Source organism: Aphelocoma coerulescens, unplaced genomic scaffold (genome assembly GCF_041296385.1).
Source record: "Aphelocoma coerulescens isolate FSJ_1873_10779 unplaced genomic scaffold, UR_Acoe_1.0 HiC_scaffold_56, whole genome shotgun sequence".
Taxonomy (NCBI): Eukaryota; Metazoa; Chordata; class Aves; order Passeriformes; family Corvidae; genus Aphelocoma; species Aphelocoma coerulescens.
This window is the reverse complement of record NW_027183905.1, coordinates 796,506-824,486: the sequence shown is the minus strand read 5'-3', so window position 1 is coordinate 824,486 and position 27,981 is coordinate 796,506. Positions and strand designations below refer to the sequence as shown.

Sequence of the window (27,981 nt, the reverse complement as noted above, 5' to 3'; positions counted from 1 at the left end):
CCCCATCTTGCTTTCTCAAATACCAGGCTGTCCTAGCAGAATCTGAGGATGTGAGTATCCAAGTAACTAACATCTTCAATCCAGCAGCTTACCTCCAGGGCAAGGCTGCTGAGGAGCCTGTACAGCATGACTGCATTGAAACCATGGAGGCAGTTTACTCCAGCTGCCCAGACCTAAAGGACTCTCCACTAGAAAATGGAGACAGCTGGTTCACTGATGAAAGCATCTATGTCAAGAATGGTTAAGTGGCTCTCTGGGCATGCAATTACAACCACAGATGCCATCATCGAAGCAAATCCATTACCTGTGGGGACATCAGCTCAAAAGGCTGAGGTAATAGCCCTAACTCGAGCCTTGGTATTAAAGAAGGAAAACCTACCAACATTTGGACTGATTCAAGGTATGCTTTTGGGGTGGCACACTCACAGGGCTATTTGGAAAAAAGAGGTTTATTGACCTCACAGAAGAGAGAAATCAAGCATGCTACTGAAATCATACAGTTACTGGAAACCGTGTTAAAACCTTCAAAAGTGGCTATAATGCATTGTAAGGGACACTCCCAGGGTAACACTATCCCTGAACTGGGAAATGCTATGGCAGACAAAACAGCAAAGGCAGTGGCCAGTGGGGTTCAAATCCAAGCCCTAGCTCTAATCCCTTCTAACATCCTTATGGGTGAAAAACCCCAACCATACTGTCTTAGGGTGACCTTATGATGTGTATCCCATATCGCTGCCTATGCCCAGAAATTAATTTTTGTGCCTTTCTATGCCTCTAAACTGAGAGGGGGAAGGAAAAAACTGAGCAAAACTTTTTCAGGGCAGTTTGCAGCTTGTTCAAGGTCACCCAGAGATAGCAGGGGTTTTTTTCCCAGCTGCAGCAGGGGAGCGAGGAAGCACCCGGCTTGCTGCTTTCCAGTCAGCTTTTGGCCAGTTGTTTCAGTTTCTTGTTCTCCGGAGAGAGAGACTGAGAGTTGGACTTTGCTTTTCCTTCTCTGGAATTCCGGATTTTCTCCCTTTTCTGCTGGACTGCTTTCAACCTCAGAGCACATCGGAAGGACTTTCCAGCGGGCACAGAGGGCCTGGCCCTGGCCCAGCCCCAGCTCTGAGGAGACCAAAGGGAGGACTCTTAACACTTTCCCAGGTTTTTCCTCCACAGTGAAACATTTTATTATTTAGCCTTATTTTCCTTTTCCTGTGTGTTTGGTAAATAAATAGTTTTATCTCCTTCACTTTCCTTCGAGGAAAATTTATTTTTTCCCGAACCTGGGGGGGAAGGGGTGGTTGTGCCTTCTCTCAGAGGATATATTTCTAAATTCGGCCAAACCGGAACACATACGACACTGATGATATAAATTGGATACAACAGGAACAGATGGGTGGGCTAGAATAAAAGATCTCATAGTCATACCCAGAAAATTGTTAAAATTATTTATCCAGAGGGAACATTGTAAGACACATTGGGGAGTTAATGCTCTGCATAACCATTTAAAGGACAAAGTGATAGCACTGAAATTAAAGGAAACAATTGAGGACATAACTTCCACTTGTGAAATCTGTCTTAAAAACAACCCTAATACCACTGTTAGGCTAAACACAAGAACTATGCCTAAGGGAGTTTTACCAGAGGATGTGTGGGAAATTGATTTTTCTGAATTACCTAGAAAAGGCGGATACAGGTATCTTTTAGTCCTCACAGACACGCTCTCAGATTGGCCAGAAACCTTCCCTTGTAAAACCAATAAGGCTAGAGAAGTTGTTAAAGCTTTAGTACAATAAATTATTCCACTATTTGGGGTACCCAGGGAAATAAATTCTGATAGGGGATCACACTTTGTAGCCCAGGTAGTGCAAGGAGTGAGTCATCTACTAAGTATACAGTGGCAACTACATGCACCATGTAAGCCACAAGCAAGCAGACAAGCAAAAAGGATGAATTACTTAATAAAGCAACAATTAGCCAAAATTTGTCAAGAAACTAATTTCTATTGGTATCAGGCTCTGCCCATGGCTTTGCTAAGAATTAGGGTAAAACCATAGCTCAAAGAAAAATTAAGCCCCTTTGAAATTCTGTATGGAAAGCCCTATGGAACAAACGTGATTCATAATGACAGCATGGCTCTGGTAGGGCAAAGCTGCCTAATAGATTATGTAAAGCATTTAGGTCAAAAATGACAATCCATATGCACTACAGTTGTTAATTGTCAACCACCGCCACCTGATAAAGCCTTTCATAATGTGAAACCAGGGGATTGGGTTTATGTTAAGTCTCTTTCAGGGGATCCACTCCAGGAAAAATGGGAAGGACCTTATCAGACACTGCTGACCACTCATACAGCAATTAGTCGGAAAACCAACTTGGATCCATTATACTAGGACCAAACTTACGCCAAAGCCAGAATGGGAGGTGAGAAGAACAGGACCTCTGTGCCTTCAACTATGAAAAATCAACACAACATGATCTGGACCATATTAGTGACACTGGTAACTGGGGCAGGTGCATGGGACCAAAATACATTCAATTGCTCAAAGGTGTTGTTGAGAATTTTAATCTGATTGCTGGATATGTTCCCAGCTGCCTGAGAATTCTGCTAGAGGCTTTCCTTTGGTTGGGGCAACATTCCCTAATACAACAGAAATCCATGCTGCCCTTAGTACTGACAGGCTTTCACATTATGTCAACATATCCCTATATCAACTTCAGTGGAAATTAGAGCTTGAGGAGCCAATAAATGAGTCCTCACTGGTACCCTGTGTGTAGCAGTGCTGGGAGAAATCTATACCCAAAAACTCAGGAGGAATAAGACAGACTCCAAATGCGGGAACTTAACATTTATAGGCAGCTACCCCAACTGCTCAGAATTCTGGACCTATGGGGGAGGTCAACATGTGGAATAAGAATCAAACAAGACAAGGACCAAAGCCCAAGGGTTGGCTGGTGCTCACAGGGTGGGGTTGGTACTGGATATGTGGTCACAACACCTATAAAATTTTACCCTTAGGATGGCAAGGCCGCTGTGCCATAGGACCAGTATTTCCCCACATTAAAGTTGTCTCTCAACTACAAGGCTTACTCCGGACTTTCATATGGAGGACCAAAAGGACGTCAAACCCCTTAATAGATAGGCACACTGGATTTCACAGCTTTGCCAGATGGTTTATACTGGGACTCAGAATAAGTGAACTAGAGAAAGCAATAGTGAACCTTTCTGCTACTGTAGAAACCATAATGAATGCCAGTGCAGATGCCATAAGAGCGCAGCAAATCGAGATTAAGAGCATCTCACAATTAGCCATACAGAATAGACTTGCATTAGATTTGCTGTATGTCAAAGAAGGAGGAGTATGTACAGTTATAAATAGAAGCTGCTACAGTTACGTTGATTTAAATAAACGAATAGAAACATTTGCAGAAAACAGAAGTTCTGAAAAAAACGTGAACATTGCATCAGTTTGCCTTAGATGATACTTCTTTGGGGTTTAAAGAGGTGTGGGACAAACTTACAGCATTGTTACCCAACTTATCTTGGCTTAAACAGTTGTTTGTAACAGTTATTTCTATTATTGCATTGTTATTTACCGTTTGTTTTAGTAGTTATTGTTGTATGATGTTTTGTACTTGGAATCGCCATGCTTAGGCTCAGTGGCAAAAGCACAAACTTAGAAGCAAGGTAGAAAAGGGTACTTACTTTCAAGACCTTCGAGATTTATAAAGAATTACAAATGACCAAAGAAAAAGGGGGAATTGATAAGACTGATCAATAGTTAACTCATGAAAGCACAGTTAACTATTGGGAGACAACAAATGTTGATCACAAAACCTAAGCAGCAGGATTCGCCTTAATCTTGTCAAGATAAGAGGAACAATTTACTTGAGACCAACACAGAAACCTCTGAATCATTCTACAAAGGACTGCCCATGCTCCAGAAAGAAAAGTGAAAAGTGCATTGTGATGAAAAGTACTGCTCTTAATAAGAACGACCCCCGAGGAAGAAGAGGAGCCTTCCTCAGTGCGACCAACAGGGTACACAGCGCATGCGTGGCACTTATGCTAATGAGATAAATTACATCCGAAAAGTAATTTGTATTACCACTCCCATCCCGAGGAATCTCATGAATATTCATAAATTTCACCCATAATACTGGACTGTATGGAGTGCTGGGTGCATGTTTTGGGAGGAGAGATCCCACACACACCAGGCGCGGAATAAAGTAAAAACCTGCTTCTCTGACGCTGTCCCTATAGTGTCTCTTTGCCTGGTTTGGGGAAATTCAGTGGCCAAGGGCGTGGCCCATTCCAAGTGTCCCCGAGCACAGAAACAGCCGCCAGCACAGCTGAACACGGGGGGACCCCTCAGCCTCGCCTCAAGCTCTCGGAAGCCCCGCGGATTTGCACTCCCCGGCTGCAGGAGGAGCAGGCCAGGCCGCCACTGCCCCTGCACAGAAGGGGCCGCAGCAGCAGCCAGGGCTCCACAGCGGGGCAAGCCCCGGGGGCTGCCCACAGATCCTCTGCTGAAATTGTCTGGCTGGGCACCTCCTCTGGCATCTCCAGGCACTGGGGGCCAATCCTCGCTGGCACCGGGCGAGCTTCAGAGCTTTCTGTGCCTGCACTCGCCACAGCTGCTGCGGGAGACAGCGGGAGAATTCCACTCTGGCTCTCAGTTACACTCACACTCTGGGCTGGGCGGGATTCGATTGCTGGAAAATAGACCAAGTTCAGAAGTGTTTTAAAATTTTATTTCTCTACTCAGGCTTGGTTTGCCTCTGTCTTGGCGAAAGGAATTTTAAAGTGTTTCTTAAGGGATGTTACACCACTTAACAGAGATGAGCTTAACATCTCAACAGACTGGGAATAGCCCAAAAGATACCCAAAAAGATAACGCCCATCAACAGAACATCAACGCCCATCAGCAAACATCAAGGAACAGCTACCCCAGACACTGCCCCCGGCACAGCTGGAGACCCCTGCTCTGGAAAAGGCTGAGAAGGAAATCAAGGAGTGTGGACCTAATGAACATCAGAGGCCAAGCAATCTGGGGCCAATAGGAAACCAAATACTAAGAACTACCTAACTTGGAAACAATGAATATTAAACCTATGGATTTCTATGGGTTTAGACTGTATAAAGTTGAGGAAAAATTGAGTAAAACTCGTGTGCCATGGAATGACTTTCTCTGCACACCCAGGCTATGTGTGCATGAAATGATTTCTGTGGCACATCCTGGCCAGAATAAAGTAATGCCTTGATCCTTAACACTAAAAAGGTTGCTGCAAAGTTTTTGTTCCTCCCACAGTTTCAGTGACAAGACGACACAATTAAAAATTTTTTTTTTCATAATCCTACTCTGACATTGTCAGTTGGGTTTGGGCCAGGGGTGTGAGAGTCAGTTTTTAGTCCGAGGAGAAGAAGTAGCAAAAGTCTTTAATGGTTTAGGGGTTTTTTGTGTGTGTGTGCGTGGCTGTTAGTGATGGCAGAATTTTGGAATGGGTTTTTCGATGTTCACCTTTAGGTTGCATTCTGCAAAAATAGAAGAGCTTTCAAGGCGACCCTTTAACTCATAAACAGTTAATAAAATACTATTAAAAGAAAAAGGGGCGCAAAGGGAGGAGGGGAAAGGGGCACAAGCAGCTCATCGGATGGCTGCCCTGGAAGAGAAGCTTCCTTCCAGGCAGCCAGCAGAGGAGCTTTAGAAATGCAAATTATCTCTGCTGGGGGAAGTGTGCACAATGTCCCAGGCTCTCCTTGCCTGCCAGAGGAATTGGGCTGATTCCCTCTGCCCCTCACCCCAAGCTCTGCCTCCCTGCACAGACGGAATTTGCATCGCTAAAGGCAGAGCCCACACTGAGCATCTCTGACTCTGCCACAGAAATCCCTGAAGCTGCAAAGGAAAACAGCAAACGGAGAATGTTGGGAGAACTTCACTCAAAAAAGCGGGGGGGAATCATCCCTCTCCCCACTCCAACATCTGCTGGCACTCTCTATGTTATATAGGGTGGGTTTGACCACTGGGTGGGTTTTGCTGACACAAGTTCAGCGAAATCACTTGGGAATCCAAGGATGTGATGATTTCCTCAGAGAAAAGCGGACAATTGATGCATCCCTGGCATTTTTGGGAGCGCTCAAAAATGGGGAAAAGATGAATGGCCACCAGAACAAATCCTACAACACCATGGAGCAGCCCCTGGGAACCCAAACAAATTCATACCAGGTGCCAGAGAACCCACTGATCACTTCAATGCATCATTAGATTACAAGCTGTCCTCCAAATCATAACCAAGCCCACAGCTCCAGCTCCTGACCTTCTCACCCACCAATCCACTCCCATGAGCAACGCCACATTTCACCCTGGGATGGCATCAGATTCTCTTTCAGCAGAAGGACCAGGAGGTTGGGGAAAACTAAATGACTCAAACTGCTCTTGGCAAAGAGATGGCAAAGGAAAAGTGGTGAAACAGAGAACAAGGAAATAAGAAAGCTACTCATGTCCCTGTCCAAATGTGGAAAGGACGGGAATGGGACACATTTTCGTGGTTCCCTGGCAGACCATGGGTTAAACCAATGCTGTTTCTCCACGCAGGTGCTACAGCAACTCTCATCTTTTTACCATGCACCACACCTTGCTCAGTGCAGCTCATTCAGCAGGGGATCAAGGGGATCCAGGTGGCAGCCAGGCCTCCTGACCCAGAAACGGCCACAAAAGGACACAGAATGAGGTCACCGAGAATAATCCCAAAACCAAAGAAGGCCCAGGAAAAACAGATTAAGGCAATTATAAAAATTGTAAAGAGAAGTACTGAGAAAATAAGAAGAGGGGGATTAAAGGAAAAACATGAACGCGTCTTTACAAACAGATGGTGTGAATCCCATTGCAGATAGGGCAAAGGACTTGGAGATAACGAAGTAATGGGATGTGAAAAATGAGGTTCACTCTCCTGTGAGAATTTAAAGGGTTTAATATAAAGACAATAAGAGACACATAAAATAAAGCAAAGGGGTAATGGCCGGGTGCCTTGGCACTCTGCCAACAGCACACCTGATGCTATAGGTGAGTCCTTTTTATACCATTTTTACTGTCTGTTCTTCATTCATATTAAAACTTTTCCTGGAACTGTTCTGCAGGGCCACTCCTTGGTTCCGCCTTTTTAGAGCATGCGTAGTCTTCTGCCTTGTGGTTTTATTTCTCTTGATTCTTGGGGTTGGGCTCGCTAGGTAAGAGTCGATCCTAGGGTGGATCTCTTAATTCTCCAGACAGTCAGGGCTGATTGCAGCTTTGGGCCTCTTTGCCCCCCGGGCAGAGCAGTTATAGCGGCTCTCGGACTCTCCTGGCCGCCTGTTCTTCGGGCGGAGTAGCCTTTAGGCCCTTTTGTTCCCTGGACAAAGTGTTGATTAGGAGCTCCTTGGGCATCATCCTCTGTTCTCTTGAAGGTTATCTTACTTGCTCACACTTGCTAACATTCTGGCTAAAAAGAGAGAAAACTACATCCACACAGCAAAAAGCATTTCCAGCATTATATAATATCTACCTTTCTACTTTACAAAAAGTCAATACAATATATGTTTATAAAAGGGAGAAACCACCAATTCCAAAAAATGTCACTAATTGACACGAACTGATGCTCAGCCAAGGTCCTGCGAAATTCCTGAACTTCCAGAAGAAGAACAAAGACTCCACAGAGCCATGAATATCGGATGTTATACAAAGTGGGGGTGCACATTAAGGGGCACATGCAGCAGGCGCATCGGGAAGTCTGTACCTTCCAAGGACCTCAGCCAAGGGGGAAAGGGACACGGAGATGCGGCCGAGGAAATCAGGATAAAAAGGAGGCTGCGTCCTCCAACACTTGGACAGACCCCACGGGAAATGCCCCGTGGCCTCTCCCTTGCTCCAGGAATAAAGTTCCTTTTACAGGACTCCTCCGGCTCCTCTGGGGACACAAACCTCTGGCCACGGGAACTTTCCCGCACACTCCCGCCGACGGGGCAGCCACCTCTGTCCTACCCACAGCAGCCGGGACGAGCCAGCGCTGCTCCGGCACCGGCTCCTGCCGAGGCAGCAGCGGCAAGGAGAGCGCGGGCAGCCGCTCCCGCAGCGCCCTCACGCCAGGGCGAACACGGCGCCCACACGGCACAACGAACCCGCCCCAGCCCCCTGCCGCCCCCTCCGCCCGCAGCCAGCGCCGAGCCCCGCCAGAACCGAGCGCGGCTCCCACCTGCGCTGGGGCCGCCTCCGAGCTCCGCCGCCGCCTCACCGGGCTCCGGCCGCCGCCGCCGCTCCCGGGCCCGCACAGACGCTCCGCCAATGGCGCCTCTGCTGCGCCACGGCCGCCCTGCCGGCGGCTCCGGGCCCGGGCTGCTCCCCGCTCCGACCAATCAGCGCGCCAGAACCACGACTGACGGCAGCACCGCCCAATCGCAGCGAGGGGCGGGCTCTGCACACGGCCCAGCCTCGCCCCGCGCTCCCAGCGCCCCCCGGGCTGCGTGAGGGGAAAGCCGCAGCTGAGGAACAACCCTGGAACGGGCCCGGCCCGAGCCGCCATTCAGCTGGGAAGGGAAACAAAGCTCTCCGCTGCTCCCGGCCCGACTTGCCCAGCCCTGCGTGTTGGCTGCCTCCGGCTCCTTGGCAAGCCCTGCAGCCTCCCGACTCCCGCCCCTAATTCGGAGCATCAGTGCATGGCTTTGATTTACCCCAAAAAGGGAAAACCGCCCCAAACCCCTTTGGCTGAGTGCAGGAGGGGAGAGATTTGTGGCACAAAACTCCCAAAGTCTTTTGGGCCCAGCTTGGGAAGAACAGCCCAAGCCAAGCGGAGGTGGGACCCCCCAGCAGCGCCTCTCTGCCGCCCCAGCTGAAGCCCTCGCTGGCTGATCCAGGCGGGATGGGCAGACTGGGAGCACTGGGAAGGGGCCCCGGCTCGGGCCGCAGCCCCCGGGGCAGCCCCACGGCAGCTCCAAGGCTCCGCCAGCCGGGATGGAACGTGGGAGGGGGAGCAGGGCAAGGGCCGGGGCTTTCGGTGCCCAGGGGACACAGGGGACAGCGGGGGCACTTCACAAGCATTTCATGCAAAAGATAAAATCATAAGGAAGACAAAAGCAAGAGCAGCCGTGGCACCATAGCCCAGGGCCACACAGGAACGTGTCCCATTGGAGTGGGGTGACGCTGGCCCGATGTCAGGCACCCACCACAGCCGCTCTCTCCCTGCCCTCCACAGCCAGACAGGGGACAGAAAATTTAACCAAGGGCTCATGAGCTGAGATGAGGACTGGGAGAGATCCCTCATCAAACACCATTACAGGCAAAACAGGCTTGAAATTGGAGATATTAATTGAATTTATTGCTAACAAACTCAGAGCAGGATAATGAGAAGTGAAAGCAGACTCTTAAAAACGGGGGACCCCCACAAGCCCCTCAGAATTCCCGGGACTGGGCTGGCCCTGCCTGGATGCTGGGAGACACAAAAACTGCTCTGTCCCTGCCCTCTGCTACTACTCAGGGACAGGAAATACAAGGAAAGGCCCAGGAGTAAAGAGAAAGCCCGGGAGAGATACCGCCCCGAGCACCAGCACGGGAACAACAGACCCAGCCTGGGCACAGGGAGGGAAATTATTCCCAACCAAACCACAGCAGCACAAGGAGAAGGCAAAGAAATCTCTCCAACACCTTCCCCCCACCCAGCGGGGATCACCCGGAACAGGGGTCACCAGGGCTCTGCCCCACGGGGGTCACTGGGGATCATCCAACGCCGATCCTCCCACGGGGGATGGAGCTGGAGCAGCGCACAAAGCTCTTCCCGCACTCGGGACACTCGCAGTGCCTCTCCCCAGTGTGAGTGCGCCAGTGGGTGATGAGTTGGGAGCTTTTTAGGGGGACATTTTCTTTGGGATTTGCGGGTTGTTGAGCACTGTGGGGTTTAGGGAAGTCCCAGCGCATTTTTTGGTTCGCTGGGTGCTCTGTTGGGGTTCAGGTGCCTCCCAAGGGACCCCAGACCAGGGCTTCTCGTATCTGCAATCCCCCGCCCCGAGAGCATGTGCCCCCCCCGCATTCCGCAGGTTGCCCGTGGTACGGACTCAGGTTGGAGAAGTTCCTGGAGAACTGTCTGGTGGGAGGGAGCCCAGAGTGCAGCAGGGGAACGACTCCTGTCCCTGAGCAGCGGGAGAAGGCACCGGGGATGAACTGAGCATGGCCCCCATTCCCTGTGTCCTGCACTGCCGGGGTGGGAGGTGGAGCTGGAATGAGGGAGGGGTGGGAGGAAGAAGTTTGGAAGGGTCTTCTTTTACTTCTCATTACCCTTCTCTGAGTTTTTGGGAGTTTTCTGCCAGAAATCTCTCCCCTCCTGCACTCAGCCAAAGGGGTTTGGGGCGGTTTTCCCTTTTTGGGGGAAATCAAAGCCATGCACTGATGCTCCGAATTAGGGGCGGGAGTCGGGAGGCTGCAGGGCTTGCCAAGGAGCCGGAGGCAGCCAACACGCAGGGCTGGGCAAGTCGGGCCGGGAGCAGCGGAGAGCTTTGTTTCCCTTCCCAGCTGAATGGCGGCTCGGGCCGGGCCCGTTCCAGGGCTGTTCCTCAGCTGCGGCTTTCCCCTCACGCAGCCCGGGGGGCGCTGGGAGCGCGGGGCGAGGCTGGGCCGTGTGCAGAGCCCGCCCCTCGCTGCGATTGGGCGGTGCTGCCGTCAGTCGTGGTTCTGGCGCGCTGATTGGTCGGAGCGGGGAGCAGCCCGGGCCCGGAGCCGCCGGCAGGGCGGCCGTGGCGCAGCAGAGGCGCCATTGGCGGAGCGTCTGTGCGGGCCCGGGAGCGGCGGCGGCGGCCGGAGCCCGGTGAGGCGGCGGCGGAGCTCGGAGGCGGCCCCAGCGCAGGTGGGAGCCGCGCTCGGTTCTGGCGGGGCTCGGCGCTGGCTGCGGGCGGAGGGGGCGGCAGGGGGCTGGGGCGGGTTCGTTGTGCCGTGTGGGCGCCGTGTTCGCCCTGGCGTGAGGGCGCTGCGGGAGCGGCTGCCCGCGCTCTCCTTGCCGCTGCTGCCTCGGCAGGAGCCGGTGCCGGAGCAGCGCTGGCTCGTCCCGGCTGCTGTGGGTAGGACAGAGGTGGCTGCCCCGTCGGCGGGAGTGTGCGGGAAAGTTCCCGTGGCCAGAGGTTTGTGTCCCCAGAGGAGCCGGAGGAGTCCTGTAAAAGGAACTTTATTCCTGGAGCAAGGGAGAGGCCACGGGGCATTTCCCGTGGGGTCTGTCCAAGTGTTGGAGGACGCAGCCTCCTTTTTATCCTGATTTCCTCGGCCGCATCTCCGTGTCCCTTTCCCCCTTGGCTGAGGTCCTTGGAAGGTACAGACTTCCCGATGCGCCTGCTGCATGTGCCCCTTAATGTGCACCCCCACTTTGTATAACATCCGATATTCATGGCTCTGTGGAGTCTTTGTTCTTCTTCTGGAAGTTCAGGAATTTCGCAGGACCTTGGCTGAGCATCAGTTCGTGTCAATTAGTGACATTTTTTGGAATTGGTGGTTTCTCCCGTTACTTCGTTATCGCCAAGTCCCTGGCCCTATCTGCACTGGGATTCACACCATCTGTTTGTAAAGACGCGTTCATTTTTTTCCTTGTAATTCCTTTTCTTATTTTCTCAGTACTTCTCTTTACAATTTCTATAATTGCCTTAATCTGTTTTTCCTGGGCCTTCTTTGGTTTTGGGATTATTCTCGGTGACCTCATTCTGTGTCCTTTTGTGGCCGTTTCTGGATCAGGAGGCCTGGCTGCCACCTGGATCCCCTTGATCCCCTGCTGAATGAGCTGCACTGAGCAAGGTGTGGTGCATGGTAAAAAGTTGAGAGTTGCTGTAGCACCTGCGTGGAGAAACAGCATTGGTTTAACCCATGTTCTGCCAGGGAACCACGAAAATGTGTCCCATTCCCGTCCTTTCCACATTTGGACAGGGACATGAGTAGCTTTCTTATTTCCTTGTTCTCTGTTTCACCACTTTTCCTTTGCCATCTCTTTGCCAAGAGCAGTTTGAGTCATTTAGTTTTCCCCAACCTCCTGGTCCTTCTGCTGAAAGAGGATCTGATGCCATCCCAGGGTGAAATGTGGCGTTGCTCATGGGAGTGGATTGGTGGGTGAGAAGGTCAGGAGCTGGAGCTGTGGGCTTGGTTATGATTTGGAGGACAGCTTGTAATCTAATGATGCATTGAAGTGATCAGTGGGTTCTCTGGCACCTGGTATGAATTTGTTTGGGTTCCCAGGGGCTGCTCCATGGTGTTGTAGGATTTGTTCTGGTGGCCATTAATCTTTTCCCCATTTTTGAGCGCTCCCAAAAATGCCAGGGATGCATCAATTGTCCGCTTTTCTCTGATTAAATCATCACATCCTTGGATTCCCAAGTGATTTCGCTGAACTTGTGTCAGCAAAACCCACCCAGTGGTCAAACCCACCCTATATAACATAGAGAGTGCCAGCAGATGTTGGAGTGGGGAGAGGGATGATTCCCCCCCGCTTTTTTGAGTGAAGTTCTCCCAACATTCTCCGTTTGCTGTTTTCCTTTGCAGCTTCAGGGATTTCTGTGGCAGAGTCAGAGATGCTCAGTGTGGGCTCTGCCTTTAGCGATGCAAATTCCGTCTGTGCAGGGAGGCAGAGCTTGGGGTGAGGGGCAGAGGGAATCAGCCCAATTCCTCTGGCAGGCAAGGAGAGCCTGGGACATTGTGCACACTTCCCCCAGCAGAGATAATTTGCATTTCTAAAGCTCCTCTGCTGGCTGCCTGGAAGGAAGCTTCTCTTCCAGGGCAGCCATCCGATGAGCTGCTTGTGCCCCTTTCCCCTCCCCCCTTTGCGCCCCTTTTTCTTTTAATAGTATTTTATTAACTGTTTATGAGTTAAAGGGTCGCCTTGAAAGCTCTTCTATTTTTGCAGAATGCAACCTAAAGGTGAACATCGAAAAACCCATTCCAAAATTCTGCCATCACTAACAGCCACGCACACACACACAAAAAACCCCTAAACCATTAAAGACTTTTGCTACTTCTCCTCGGACTAAAAACTGACTCTCACACCCCTGGCCCAAACCCAACTGACAATGTCAGAGTAGGATTATGAAAAAAAAAATTTTTAATTGTGTCGTCTTGTCACTGAAACTGTGGGAGGAACAAAAACTTTGCAGCAACCTTTTTAGTGTTAAGGATCAAGGCATTACTTTATTCTGGCCAGGATGTGCCACAGAAATCATTTCATGCACACATAGCCTGGGTGTGCAGAGAAAATCATTCCATGGCGCATTAGTTTTACTTGATTTTTCCTCAATTTTATGTAGTCTAAACCCATAGAAATCCATAGGTTTAATATTCATTGTTTCCAAGTTAGGTAGTTCTTAGTATTTGGTTTCCTACTGGCCCCGGATGTCTGGGCCTCTGATGTTAATTAGGTCCACACTCCTTGATTTCCTTCTCAGCCTTTTCCAGAGCAGGGGTCTCCAGTTGTGCCGGGGGCAGTGTCTGGGGTAGCTGTTCCTTGATGTTTGCTGATGGGTGTTGATATTTTGTTGATGGGCGTTATCTTTTTGGCTATCTTTTGAGCTGTTCCCAGTCTGTTGAGATGTTAGACTCATCTCCACTGAGTGGTGTAACATCTCTTAACAAACACTTTAAAACTCCTTTCGCCAAGGCAGAGGCAAACCAAGCCTGAGTAGAGAGATAAAATTTTAAAACACTTCTGAACTTGGTATATTTTCCAGCAATCGAATCCCGCCCAGCCCAGAGTGTGAGTGTAACTGAGAGCCAGAGTGGAATTCTCCCGCTGTCTCCCGCAGCAGCTGTGGCGAGTGCAGGCACAGAAAGCTCTGAAGCTCGCCCGGTGCCAGCGAGGATTGGCCCTCAGTGCCTGGAGATGCCAGAGGAGGTGCCGAGCCAGACAATTTCAGCAGAGGATCTGTGGGCAGCCCCCGGGGCTTGCCCCGCTGTGGAGCCCTGGCTGCTGCTGCGGCTCCTTCTGTGCAGGGGCAGTGGCGGCCTGGCCTGCTCCTCCTGCAGCCGGGGAGTGCAAATCCGCGGGGCTTCCGAGAGCTTGAGGCGAGGCTGATGGGTCCCCCCAGGTTCAGCTGCACTGGCGGCTGTTTCTGTGCTCGGGGACACTTGGAATGGGCCACGCCCTTGGCCACCAGTGGTGCTTCTTTGCACTCCTCAGGCAGGACCTGATGTCCTGGTTGGATGTTGTGGGCAGCAAAGTCCCAAGGCAGGGTCTGTGCCAGCCGAGCTTCCTGTGGAAGAGATTTCACAAGAGACAGGATTCTGGCCACAGACTGCTTGAAACAGACATCCCTTATCTCCACCTCCCACTAAGTCGAGAATTACCAACATGAGGAATTGCAGACCTCAATTCCAGGGCAGTTAATTGAATATCTGGCCTGGGTCTGGCTCTTCTTCTTGCCAAAGCCAATGGCAAAAGCTGTACTCGTGGCATCTTGGTTTCTCTCAGCAGCTTCAGAATGTGTATTTTTATTTCCCCATTCATTCTTTATACCTGACTCGAACTCTGGGGGTGCCAGGGCGTTTGGAGGTCGCACTGTGTTCCTAAAGCAGCCAGAACGGCCTGAAGGGTCATTCCTGTAAAATGAGTTCCCCTGTCTGAGTCTATTGCTTCCACAATCCCATATCTTGGAATTGTTTGTTCCAAACATGCCTTAAGAACTGATGCAGGGATTGCTGAAGCAGTCGGAAATGCTTCTGCCCCGCTGTGAGCTGCCATGCTGTTAGCAGAAGATATTGAAGCCTTCCTGCTCAGGGCATTTCAGTGCCAGGCTCTTCCAGGCACCCCCAGCTCGGCCCTTTGAGCTGAGCATGCGGGCGCTGAGCTGCGCTTTGTCTCCTTCCCTTTCCTTAAGAGCAGCGTGTCTTGTCACTCTTTTCCCTTCTGCTGCCCTTGCAGACCCATCCCTAAACACCTTTTCTCCCTCAGGCCAGGGAATGTCTGGTAAATCTCTGCTTGGCCGGGTCTGGAGCTCTGTCACTTGACTGCAGCCATGGGTTTCTTGCCAGTCCCGTGTCCAGGGCCGTTCAAACAGGAGGCTGGGTTCAACCCTTGCCCTGTCCTCAACTCTGAATCCTCCTGTTCCATCCAACAAGTTTCATTCTGTAAGAACCGAGGGCTGCTCATCCATTTAGAGGCTCCTTTGGTTAACAAAGCTTTGCCTTGATGCCAGGCTTGAACAGAGATTCTGCTGCTGTCAGTTTTCAGGCCTCAGTTCCCATTAAAGCCAGGGCTGCACAATTCTGCAGACAATGAGGCCACTCTCTGGCCACTGAGTTAAACATTTGAGCCCAGGAATTCCTTTGGCATGGCCCTGGTTAACATGCACATGCAATTCAAATGGTTTTTCCCTGTCTGGGAGGGCCAGGGCAGGAGGCTCAGTTAATCTGCTTTTGAAGCCTTGTAAATTGTGCTTTCCTTCTGGTGTCTATGATGGGGTTTCTTGCCTGGCAGGAGAGGAGAGTTGTAGGGAGAGATGCCTGGCTCCAGAAGCGCTGCCTTTAGCAGGGACTCAGTAAGAGGCTGTAACCCCTTCCTTGCCTCCCTTGGAACAGGGTATTGCTTTTAGACACCACTTGTCCTGGTTGCTCCAAAGGAATTTGGAGAGGCTCCATATCTGATTTTCCCTATTTCCCTGGGGCTGCCCACACTTTTGGGTTCACTTCAGCAGACATTCACAGCCTTCGCAGACATTTGACACAAAGGTACAGCAGCATTAGCCTCTGAATCTCCTTTGATAATAGGAATTTGCATTCCCACTTCAGCCACCAAATCCCTTCCCAGTAAATTACAATCACAATTAGGAGCAAACAGAAATTGATGCGTTTCGAATCCATCTCCCAGATCTACTGATAGTGGTTGAATAAAACACCCCTGCTCATCTTTCCCAATTATTACCTGAATAATGAAAGAACTTCTTGACAATTTCCCCCCTTAGGTGTCAGATTCGGAGTGGATCGAGAGGCCCCTGTGTCCATCAGGAGCGGCCTCGTCTCGATCCAGACGCGCCCTGAATGTTCTCAAGGGCTCTGGTGCGGTGGGTCCCTGGTCTGCTGGGAGCTCTGCCAGCCCTGACAATCCATGTCCATGTGGGGTGGACTTGCTGGTGCTGAGGGTGCTGCTGTCTGTGCTTGCAGTGTCCTTCTGGCCTGCAGATGGACCCCTGATTCCTTGCCGGGGGCTGTTTGGGTGGGCTCTGCCGTGCCGAGGAGGGCAATGCCTGTGCCAGGTGCTTGTGGCCGCCGCCGTCCCCTGGGTGCTGGGGCCCCCTTGGGCCCTGCGGTTCATCCCTGGGGGGCTGTAGAAACTCTGCCATGGCCTTTGCCTTCACCTTGGCCTTTTGCTCATCCCTTCTTGCATTGCCCTGCTGAGCCTTTCTGGCCAAGTGCTGCAGGGGCTTCTTGTGCCTCTCCTGCAGCCCCTTCAGTGCCTGTGGGTGTGTCTCGGTTTGAAAGACAGGTGTCTGCTAAGGAAGGCAGGAGCCCCCCTTGGAATGGCAGATGCGATCCCCTTTCCCTCTGAGTTATTATAATTTTGAAATCAAGGGGCTTTTAGGCAAATATGTGGGAAATAGGATTAACAGTTCTTAACTATTATATATCTGTTTGTGTATAACAAGGCAAACAAACAGCAATAACTCTGGCAGTAACAGCAAACAATCACAAACCCAGTGCCAGCCTTCTTGGATGTCAGGCCCTTTCCCCTCGGGTGCAGTTCCGCTCGCAGCCGGCAGGGGCGCTGGCGTCTCCCGGTGAGCAGGGCAGGTGCGATGGTTCCCCCGTGGCTGCAGGGGGCGCTCTGGAGCGAGCTCGGGGAGCACGCGGCACTGGTGGCCTGGGATCCCAGGAAGGGATGGAACAAAGGCTTCACAAACCCCTGGGCAGCCGATCCCGGTGTCCGGCTGGACCCTCGGGAATGGCTGGCTGGAATGGCCAGGACAAGCACAAATCGCAGGTAGCAGATGAGGTGTATCCAAACAGGAAACCCCCCGGAGGTCTGGACAGGCAAGGCGAGCAGGGCTACAATGTAGCGAAGGCTCGAAACAACGGCGGGGCAGGGTGGCCACGGCCTGGCTCCCAGCGGGGCAGGGAAGCAGGGCTTTGGGATCCTGGGGTTTTTTCCACAGAAGAAAAAACAGCTGAGGAAAAACAGCCTCCTTCTCTGGTGTTCAGGGACAGAACTGACCGCACACCCAGGTGAAACAAAAGAGTAGTCATATGCACCCCCACCCCCAGAGGCTAGCTCTTTGTTTTTCTTAAGTACCCAGCAATTTGTCCACCTAGGAGAACTCCTAAAACCCCAACAGGGTGCTCATCCTCTGACAGCTGCTGAGCTTTCTGCAAAATCATTCATTTCTCCTGTGACCCAAACAAGATCGTTGAAAGAAAATCCTGATCCTTCCACATCCCGCAGCCTCCTGGGGCTGGGGGCCACTGCCAGCGCTTTCCGGGGTGTGTTGGGGTCAGACAGCACCCAGTGCTGAGCCCCGGCTGCCCCACAGCCCCGGCCCGGCCCTGCAGGTCCCCACTGGCCCTCAGCCCGTGCTCCTGGTCCTGCACCTCAGTGCCCTTTCCTGCTGCTCCCAGCCACAGGGTTTCAGGGGGTTTCTCTGAACTTCTTTGTTTCCCTGTCCTGGAAACCGGGGATAACAAATGATCTGGATCAGCTGGCAAAATTTGAGGATAAGATGGTGCTGTAAAACATCCCAGTCCTCACTTTTTTTTTTCCTCCTCTTTTCCGTCTTTGTTTTTCTTTCTTACCACATTGGTGTGTTGTCATCAGTGTCCAGGTGGAGACTTAGGAAAAAGATCCCCCTAAGAAATTACAGCCAGTCAGAGCGCATGGGGCTGTGGACCCCAGAACATGCCAGGATCCCCCTGAGTCACCAGGGGAATTTGGGGAGGGGGCGTATGGGGGGTGCCCAGGCCAGGCCCAGAGCCCAGCGCTGCCCCAGCCTGGCCTGCCCTGGCTCCATCTCGGCTCCTCCTGTGGGATGCGACCGTGTCCAGAAAAGGGTGGGCCAAGGGTGGGCGCTGAGCCCAGGAGAGCAGGAGAAGGGATGGAGGAGGAGGAGAAGAGGTGAGGAAGGAGCAGTAGAAGGGCCTGGAGAGAAGAGGAGAAGGAGGCAGGATTAGGAAGGAGGAGGAGCAGGAAGAGCGATAGAGGAGGAGGTGAGGGAGGAGGAGTGGGAGGAAGGGGAGGGAGAGAGGAAGAGGAGGAGCAGGAAGAGGAAAAGCAGCAGAGGAAGCGCGGGGTCGCCGCCTGCTCTGTCCGCCGCGGCCCCGGGAGCATCCCGCAGGTGAGCGGGGAGGGGGAGCTCGCCCCAAATCTCTTGGGGGTCCCCGAGAGGTGTTTTCTCTTGGGGGGTGTTTGGAGCTCGCGGCTTCCGGAATGGAGCCCAAATCTCTTTGTGTGTCCCTGAGAGGGTTTCATTTTGGGGCGGGGCTGGGCGATGTTTGGATCCTGTGGGCCCCCAAAGCTGAGCTGCAAATGCCCCTTCGGGGGATATTTTGGGGGCTCCGTGCCAGTCCAGGGTGGGAGGGGGACATCGGCCTTAGGACTCCCCGGGAGAGCAGTGGAGGGGAACGCCGGGGGCCCTGGAGTGGGGTGAGGAGAGAGGGGTGATCCCGGAGCTGGGGGACCCCTGGCAGCCTGGAGAGGGGGTGAGCCTGGATAAGGTTGGACCCCTGGGATCACTGGAAGCCCAGAGGGGAGAGGGGACCCCTGGGACCCCCAAATCCCCCTGGATCATCCTTGAGTGGGACTGTGGAGAAGGGGGAACCCTGGGAGCCATGGGACCCCAATGAGCCCAGTGAAAGGAGAGCCCCAGAACCCCAAAGTGGAGAGATGAGAGAGGGGGAACTGCTGGGAGGGTTTTTTGGGCTGAATTGTGGTGGTTTGGGGTTTTTATGGTCACAAAACTCCCGGAGACTCCCAGAGATGGACCTGGGCAGTAGGAACCCCCAGGCCGAGGCACTCACCCCTTGTTTCTTGCCTCAAACCAGGATTTGTCATTCCCAAGGTGTGGGCAGATGGAGGAGGAGGAAAAGCCCCGGAGATGCCGCACGAGGAGGGGCTGCAAACGCAGCCCCCAGAGATCCAAGGAGGAAAGAGCACCCCTGTGCCAGGAAGGCAGCCCAAGATCCAGGCAGAGCTCAGAGCTGGGGGAGAAGCCTCAGGGTGGGGAGAAGCCCCACAAGTGCTTGGAATGTGGGAAGGGCTTCAGCTACAAATCCCGTCTGAGAGAGCACCAGAGGATCCACACTGGGGAAAAGCCCTATGAGTGTGGGAAATGTGGGAAGAGCTTTGGCCGGAGCTCCCAACTGATGGAACACCAGAGGATCCACACTGGGGAAAAGCCCTATGAGTGTGCGGAATGTGGGAAGAGCTTCGGCCGGAGCTCCCAACTGATGGAACACCAGAGGATCCACACTGGGGAAAAGCCCTATGAGTGTGGGGAATGTGGGAAGAGCTTTGGCCGGAGCTCCAGCCTGAGGGAACACCAGAGGATCCACACCGGGGAGATGCCCTGTGAGTGTCCCGAGTGTGGGAAGGGCTTCAGCTACAACTCCGACCTTATCCGGCACCAGCGCACCCACACCGGGGAACGGCCCTATGAGTGTTCTGAGTGTGGGAAGAGGTTTCAAACCAGCTCTGATCTCCTCGTACATCAGCGCATTCACACGGATGAGAGGCCCTTCTGCTGCCCTGACTGCGGGAAGGGCTTCAACCGCAACTCCCACCTCGTCAGGCACCGGCGCATCCACACCGGGGAGAGGCCCTACGAGTGTCCCCAGTGTGGGAAGAGCTTCTCCAGCAGCTCTAACTTGACCAAACACCAACGGAGGCACCGCTAAGGGAAGCCCTGCGAGTGCCCCGAGTGCGGGAAGAGCTTCGTGCGCTGCTCCAGCTCCATCCCCCGTGGGAGGATCAGTGCTGGATGATCCCCAGTGACCCCTGTTGGGCAGAGCCCTGGTGACCCCCGTTCCAGGTGATCCGCGCTGGGTGGGGGGAAGGTGTTGGAGAGATTTCTTTGCCTTCTCCTTGTGCTGCTGGGATTTGGTTGGTAATAAATTCCTTCCCTGTGCCCAGGCTGGGTTTGTTGTGCCGGTGCCAGTTGAAAGGGTTCAAATCATTGTACCTGTGCAAGTATAAGGTACAGGGTAAAAGTTAGCAAATATTGGCCACAAACTTAAGGCACGGAATGTAACTTGGCAAGAAATAGGGAAGAAAACTCGCAGCAATGATGAACAAAGCTTGCTGAGACCAGTCAAGAAACTGCAGAAGCAGCCAACGAGAGACTGCGCCTGCCTAGGAAAGGAAGGTGAAAAGTGCAAAGCAAGGAAGACTGTGGCAGCTGGGGAGGTGATGGGGGTCGGGAGGAATTTTTATTACGTCCCCAAGTAGGAACCCCTTTCCACTCCCCTTCATTCCCCAGGTCTCCTCCCTCAGCCTGATGGTGAGAGGCCTGGGAGTGCTCTGACTGCTGGGGGACTTCTCTCAGGGATGGAAGGGTGAAACTCCACCAGTCTATTTCCCTTTCCCTTTCTCTAATGATCCTTAGTCTTTCCACTTCCTCCTTAAGCTCGGCCACCAGGGAAAGGAGATCGTTCACCTGTTCACACCTCAGGCAGGTGTCTTTGACAGCGTCCCCTGGTGCTACTGCCAAGCTCAAACACTCCTCACAGGAAGGGGTCTGGACAGACGTGTCCTTCTGGGAGGGTTCTGTTTGCCTGGGTACACTTTTAGTGGCTGGAGCTTTTGATCGTGTGAGGACCATTGCTGAAAAAACCCAACCAACCAAATCTCAACACAAAAACAAACTCAAAACCCCACGGGCAGGAGAACACCCGCAGCCCTGCCCTCGGAGACGTGCCATGGTCCTGTTTGCCCGCTCCTGTTCCCCGCGCTCCCCAGAGCCCTTTTTGAATCCGACCGCTTCTGGCCAGAGGAAACCCCTCCCTACGTGGGGGTGTCACCCCCTTTTCTCTGCCCACAGAGCTCCTGAACTGCCAGCGGCCACAGCCCATCCCCGTGGCCTCAGGTCCGGCCAGGACCCCAAGCTCTGTTCACACACTGATTTTTGGGCGGTTGTGTGTCCACCCCAGCCCCGCTGTCACTGCCCCTGCCCAGGGCAGTGTTCCCAATAAAGCTTCCCAGTTTGCCCTGGTCCCGTTTCTTGGGGAGCAGTGGGGAGGGACTTGGGGGCCTTAGATTGGGGGGGGCAGAGCCTGGCATTTGATCAAAAATGTGGACCCCTGTTTTCCCCCCCATGTCACCCCACTCTGAGGGGGTTTTGGGGGGCACCTGAACCCCAAGACGACACCCAGCAAACCCTAAAAGGTGCTGGGACCCCCCCTAAGAGGAAGAAGCGGGAGAACAGCCGGAGAGGAGAAGCAGGTAGGATGAAGAGTATGAGGAGTGGGACCCCTCCCAACTCAGCTTGGGGGTGCCATCCTTCCTTGCCCTCAGTTCAGGCAGCTCCTGGCAGCTTTTTTCTGGGAGGAATCCCTGAGTTTTGGTGGTTTTGGGGTGCAGTTTTGCAGGGGGACAGCTGTGTCCGGCCTTCTCCTTCCTCTTGTGGCCTCTCAGCTGCCCCCCACACCCTGCGGGTGCTGGGATTTCTGTTCTGGGGACAAGGATGTTCATTCCCTTCCAGGAGCCCAATGCTGGCTGGGGGTCCAGCTCAGGGGGTCCTTGAGCAGCTGCCCCGGAACTTTCACCAGGGTCTCCCAGCACAGCTGGAGTTGCTCAGCCTGGAGTCCCCAAAGCCCTCAGCAAGCCCCAAGTCCCTCCCAGGAACCCTCAACTCCCTCAAACCCAGCATCCCCCACATCCCCTGCAAGTTTCCCCCATGGCACTGGCCACGGCCACGTCCCCACATGTCACTGGCCCTGTCCCACCGTGTCCTCATCCATGGCTGTGTCCCCACCATGTTTCCATCCATGTCATGTCCCCCATGTCCCCACCCCTATCTTAGTTAAATGTCTTTATTTTTTCCCCAGTTTCAAGTGTATTGAAGGATGAAGAAAAATGAAAAGAAAACCAAGGCCAAAAGAAAAGGAGTTCCGTGTCTGTGCCAGCTGGGGATCCTCGTGCTTGGGTTGGTGTGAAGAAGCTTTTTCTTGGGAATTTCCACCCCACTGTCTCCAGAATCTTGGTCTTTGATCCAGTCCATTTTGTTGTTTAAGATGCCCTTGGCCCAGAGAAATTCGGAATCCTGGAATCACGGAGGTTGGAAAAGACCTCAAGGACCGTCCAGTATTCCTGGATGTCACCAGAAGATGGGATTGAATGGAAAAGATTTTTGGGGGTCAATATTCAACAAATCTTCTCTCCCCAATGAATTCCCGATGTCTGTCTGCATCCTGAGGGATGTTCCTGCCCCTGGGTTCATCCAGGTGCCCACGGGGAGCCAGGAAGATATGGAGACCCCAGCCAGGTGTTTTCACAACACGGATCACCAGAACCATGGATCACCAAGGCTGTGCCCAACAGTGGTCACTGGGGATCATCCAACACGGATCCTCCTGTGATACATGAAGGAAGGAGACCCACCAACAGCAGAGATGCAGGTGAATCTAAGGTTTATTCAAAAGCACCAGTATATATATCCTTACTTCTGAGAGCTTATAGACGTGATCACAGTCCTACAATAAATCTGTCTTCTTGACATTTTCCATTGTTCTCTCCAAGGCCATGGTAAAGGAGCGTGAAGAGTGTGCGTCTTATGTTGATGTAGAAGTAGAAACTCGTTAGTTCAGTTCTATCTCAGGTGCACACTGTGTCAGAGGGATCTTCTGCTGGTACTGCTGGTGCTGCTGCTGTTCTCTGTTTAACTCTTTCCTTATACCAACACCTGTTAACCCAACAACTCCCCTATTTTATTTTTTGGAGTCATGGACAAAGCAAGTGCAACCATAGCTTGTTTTTGTGTGCCTTTAATGGCTCTGATTATGTTGAAAAGGACAAGACAGAATATCAAAAAAGATATCACTGCTAGACAACCTAATCCAATAAAACCCCAAACTTGTAAATTTATTCCTGAAAACCAATTTTTTGGATTTACCCAAGTAAGATCATTTTTTAAGTCAGTCAGTACCTTTTGCTCCTCTAGAGTTTGAAAATCTCTAAGTTGCTCTTTTAACTGAGTGTGAAGTGAGTGGATATCTTGTCTTAGGGCTTTATCAAAGACTTCTTGGAGGTGGTTTTTGATTGTTTCCCAATTTTGTTCCGTTTCATTCCATGGAAGAGGAATGACACAAAGAGTTATGTATGTGTTCCCAATCGCAATGTAAAGATATGTGGGTTTTTTGAGCCTCAACTCTTTTGCCAATCCACAAAAGAGCACTTTCCAAGGCATCTACTCTGGTCATTATTTCCTTGTCAATTTGCTCTTGTGTTTGTAATTATTTTGTAATATTGGTTAGAGCTTGTCCCACAGTGTGGGCAGTTTGAATGGAATTAGTTAAAGCTGCACCAGCTGCAGAGGCTGTGCTTAAAACTATTACAGCAGAAATGATGGCAAAGATCAGTCAACCGAGAAATTTGCAAACTCATTTCTTACTCTTTTGGATTTCCTCCTGGAATAATCGAGCCAGTTGTGACAGTCCATCTTGTCCTTTCCAAGTCCGAGTCAGATTTACAGGTACCCAAATTTTCAGTCTTCTCTTAAATGGAAGAATAACAGAAAAGTTATTCACATCTTCATTGGTTACATATGATTTAAAGACAAAAAGAATTAGCAGACAGAAAATACAAGCCATTCCTGTGATCAACTGAAAAATTATTAGCTAAAGCGAAAACATATGGATGTGAAGTACAAGTCATTAGTGGTTGTTTCTTTAGCAATGTTACATTTGCAATGGTAGGATTCCTGTTCAAGTTCACCTGGTATAATGTATTATCGAAGGCAGGTAACAGCATTTTCCACAGATGCTTATGAACACATGATCGATTATTATCAATGTTGAATCAATGGTCTGGCCATTCCGCTATCATGCCAAACAACGGTGTAGTTTGCCTTTTGGAAGGGAAGAATGGTTTTATTTGTCCCCTTTTCTCTGAGGATACTATGTGGTCCCCAGTAAATCATTTTCCCATATTGTAAGAGTTGTTGTTGTGGTTGTTGTCCTAAACATTATGTCCGTTCCAAACACCATAAATTGGAAACAGACATAAAATGACATTTGGGATAATGAGGTGGGGCAGCATCCACGGTATTGTTGGAGATGGACAGAACGGTTGGCAATGCAATAGCAGTTAAATTTTTTCCGTAGGCTTTATATATCAAGTGCAATTACATAGAAAAATTGGCACAAGATAAAGGTAAAAAGGTATTAGTTTGATTCCACATTAAACAAATAGGTGGTAAATCGGTAACGTGAGAAGCATTAGTAATGTGTGTATTTACAACATTCTGATCTAGGGGAGGAAGCAAAGTTCCTCCTACCCATTCTGTTCCATTGTTGCTAAGGGGAGCTTCTGGATCCCACCAGGTCAGAGGCCGAAAAAATGGTGGGTAAAAATGTGTGCCCAGTAGATTCTTCCTTCCACCATTTGATGGCAATATAGGAGAATAAAGATGACAGGACTCATTGTTGTCGTCCTTGTCTGGGTTTGATGTATCTCGCTGGAAGCCAACATGGTCCTGTGGTATAAGAGTGAAGGATGTTAGGGCAGTTGGGAGATCGCTGCTGTGTTCTCCAAAACTGTCTCGGGCGCGAGACCACTCGGGTGTGCATGCTAGCAAGCTTCTCCTTTCAGCCCCATGCAGATGTTAAGCACTGATGGCACACACTCAATATTACCAGAGATAAGGAGCCAAGGAGGACCCTCCTCATGGCACATTTCACAGTCAAGGTTTATTTCATCCTCCGCAGAGGGGACCAGATGCAAAAGAGAGCAAGCATGCTTTTTGATCAGCTTTACATAGTGTTCTCGAGCCAGTAATCTGAGGGCACATGGGTGGTACAAAGGCGGGACTTTGAGAACCAGTGAGCAGAGGGAAGGGGCAGAGCAGGGCACCAGGTCAGGTGTGCAGCCGCACAGGCTGCTGGGAGAGGTAGTTTTCTTTAACTCAGGGTCTGGGGGATGTGTAAGGTTACAATTCACCCACAAGGAATTGTGGGAGAGGCTTTTCCTTTACTCACACAAAGGTGAGAATGGAATCTCAAATATCTTGAGTTCTTCCACCAGCAGACCTTTGCTATTTCAGGGCTCTCTGGCCCACCAGCTGGCTCAGCTGATGGCTTAGTGACCCCAACACTGTGGGCAAAGGAACACATCCATAACCTCTCCCCCAAGCTAACAGTGGAACTGGACCTTTCCACTGACCACTGTGTATATCCTTGTATGTGACTTCTGGGTGAACTCCTTCTCCATCAGTTGTTTGACCTAGGTGCCTTTGATGTGCTGTGAGGTCATCCCTAGTGGAAAGATTTAAAAACTTTAAAACATAGGTTGCTTTATCAAGCTTCTCCTGAGGGAGCATGTCTATGGGATTCCCCCTTTTTTGTTTCTGTAACATGTTTTTCAGTGTGTAGTGTGCCTTCTCCACTGTGGCTTGGTCTGTTGGAGAATGGGCAATACCTGTAACCTGAATGGGCAAGACCTGTTTGATCCCTTAAGTGTGGAGAAAATCTTGTGTTTTTTGAGATGTGTATGCAGGTCTGTTATCTGTTCATATCTATTGAGGAATGCCCATAGTAGCAAAGGCACAAACCCAATGTCGAGTGGCACCTCTTGATTTTTCAGCTTTGTGAGCTGTTGCTACTATGAACCCTGAAAAAGTATCAATAGAAACGTGCACATATTTAAAAATCCCCAAACTCGATATGTGGGTAACATCTGTTTGCCAAATATCATTAGGTTTTAACCCTCATGGGTTTGTACCCAATGTTTGTGGTAAGGAAAAAGTTTGCTTGCACTGTGAACAAGCATTCACTATATCTCAAGCTTGTGGCAAGGTTAAGCCAAATTGTTTTGCCAGTGCTTGGGCATTTTGATTATAGAAATCATGAGAAAGTTGCCTGCCCTAATTTCTGTTGTATAGTGGCTGTCATGGTGAGAGCATCTGCTCTTGCATTACCTTCAGCTACAGGTCCGGGTAGGGTGGTGTGTGACCTAAGTGTAGGATGTAGTATTCATGAGACCTGTGAAGTAAAAGGTTATATAAAGTGGTTAATAACACAAAAAGATTTGTTAGAGACTTCCTTCAGGAAAGAGTGTTCTATTCTCTCAACGATTCCCATAACATAAAGAGAGTCAGAAACAAGGTTAATAGGTTCCTGTGAAAAAAGATGAAATGCTTCTACCACAGCTGTGAGTTTGACTAGCTGGGTAGATCCAGGTTGGAAAGTTAGTGAGTGTTCCCATTGTCCTGTATCATTTTTCCACAGGGTTACAGCTTTGTGTGTTTTCCCTGATCCATCAGTGAAAACAGTTTTTGCATCAGGAATAGGTTTTTTTGATTGTAGACGTCTTGGTCGGAAGGGAAGTTCTTTGAAAGATTGCAACAATGCATGTTGAAGCATCGTGTGAATAATCTGTCTGTTATAGTCTGCAGGGGCAATTTGAAATGACAGCAAGTCCCTGAAAAGATTTTCTAATTCTGCTGTAGTAATAGGGAGGTGTATCATTGCTGGACCATATCCTGCCAGATTCTGGCAGCGGAGTCATCCCATCGAAAGCAGTCGAACGATCATTTCAAGTTGAGGGGTTATAGTTTTTGAAAAGGTGTGTGGCAAGAAGATCCATTCTGGTAACCAGAGATGACATTCTTGCCCATCACATTGGCCAATAAGAGCATAGGTTTACAAAAATTGCAAAATCAGGAAGAGCCTCAAAGGCAAATCTGGGTTTTGATGTGTGGCAAAGGACTTGTTCATTTTATCACTTACAGTCTCTAGAGCCTTTTGGGCAGTTTTTGTCAATTGCCTAGGAAAAGAGAGGTCTGGGTCCCCTTTTAGCAATTGAAATAAAGGAGATAATTCTTCTGCTGTAATTCCCAACAGAGGGCGAATCCAATTACTGGTTCCCAGTAACTTTTGCAAGTGCATTCAACGTGCACGTTAGTTTTCACAGTTACTGGCTGTGGAGTCACTGTTGTTTCAAGTAGTTTAAAACTCAAGTATTTCCAAGGGGATTCTGTTTGAATTTTGTCTGTGGCTATGCACAGACCTCTGCTGGTGAGTGTTATTTTTAAAGCTGCAAGGCAATCACGCAACAGTGTCTTGCTGTCAGAGGCAATCGAAATACCATCCATATAGTGGTACAGCAAAACAGATGGATATTTTTGCCATACTGGCTGTATTGCTGAATGAATGACAAATTGGCAACTGGTTGGACTGTTTTTCATACCGTGGGGTAGGATGACCCAGTGGTATTGTTCCATGCGGGTTTCATGATTGACAGATGATAAAGAAAAGGCAAATTTAGGTGCCTCATCAGGATGCAGAGGAATGGCAAAGAAACAGTCCTTTAAATCAATTATTGCTAATTCCCAATGTTCGGGAATCATTGTGGTGTAGAGGGATTCCTTATGGAACGAGGGCGTGTGATACCCCAGGAAAGATTGGACAACCCAGGGTTGCTGAGGAAAAGCCCCTGAACAGGCCCCTGGCTGCAGGCAGGCCTGGAAAGCACCTGGCTGCAGGCAGCCCTGAGAGTCCTTGGCAAGGTATACACCGGTGGTCTCCCCCGCTGATTAGAGGCTGTCTAGAGGGACTGGGCATGAATCATTGCAAAAGTAGATACAAGTTGGCATAGTTGAACAATAAAGGGAGAACAATGCTTAATCGTATCGGTGTACGTGTCGTTTATCCGGCCAGCTCTCCGGACTTGGTCCCTAACACCTGGCACCCAAGCAGGAACTCAAGTGATCTTACTCGCTTAAATGCGGGTTTTTTCGCTTAAATGCAGTTCGCCTAAACGCAACTTGTTTCACTTAAATGCAGTTTGCCTAAACGCGGCAAGATTCCGAATCATCGCACC

General features: G+C 50.7%; 2 protein-coding genes across 2 annotated transcripts in view; one reads left to right on the top strand and one right to left on the bottom strand.

Annotated features, from left to right (window-relative positions):
- LOC138101924 (zinc finger protein 135-like) overlaps nucleotides 1–8,331 on the bottom strand; it is a 46,315-nt gene extending 37,984 nt beyond the window's left edge. The window contains exon 1 of the mRNA XM_068999674.1: nucleotides 8,212–8,331. The gene's annotated coding sequence lies outside the window, so the exon portion shown is untranslated. The remainder of the gene's footprint in view (nucleotides 1–8,211) is intronic.
- Nucleotides 8,332–10,737: 2,406 nt separating this feature from the next.
- On the top strand, nucleotides 10,738–27,767 carry LOC138101875 (zinc finger protein 436-like). Its single transcript, XM_068999630.1, has 3 exons — nucleotides 10,738–10,848; nucleotides 18,993–19,978; nucleotides 21,993–27,767. The coding sequence occupies exon 2, from the start codon at nucleotides 19,020–19,022 to the stop codon at nucleotides 19,842–19,844; it is 825 nt and encodes a 274-aa protein (XP_068855731.1). The 5' UTR covers nucleotides 10,738–10,848; nucleotides 18,993–19,019; the 3' UTR covers nucleotides 19,845–19,978; nucleotides 21,993–27,767.
- Nucleotides 27,768–27,981: the final 214 nt, after the last annotated feature.

Coding starts and splice junctions, on each gene's coding strand:
- LOC138101875 (XM_068999630.1), top strand. CDS start 19,020: ATGGAGGAGGAGGAAAAGCCCCGGAGATGCCGCACGAGGAGGGGCTGC.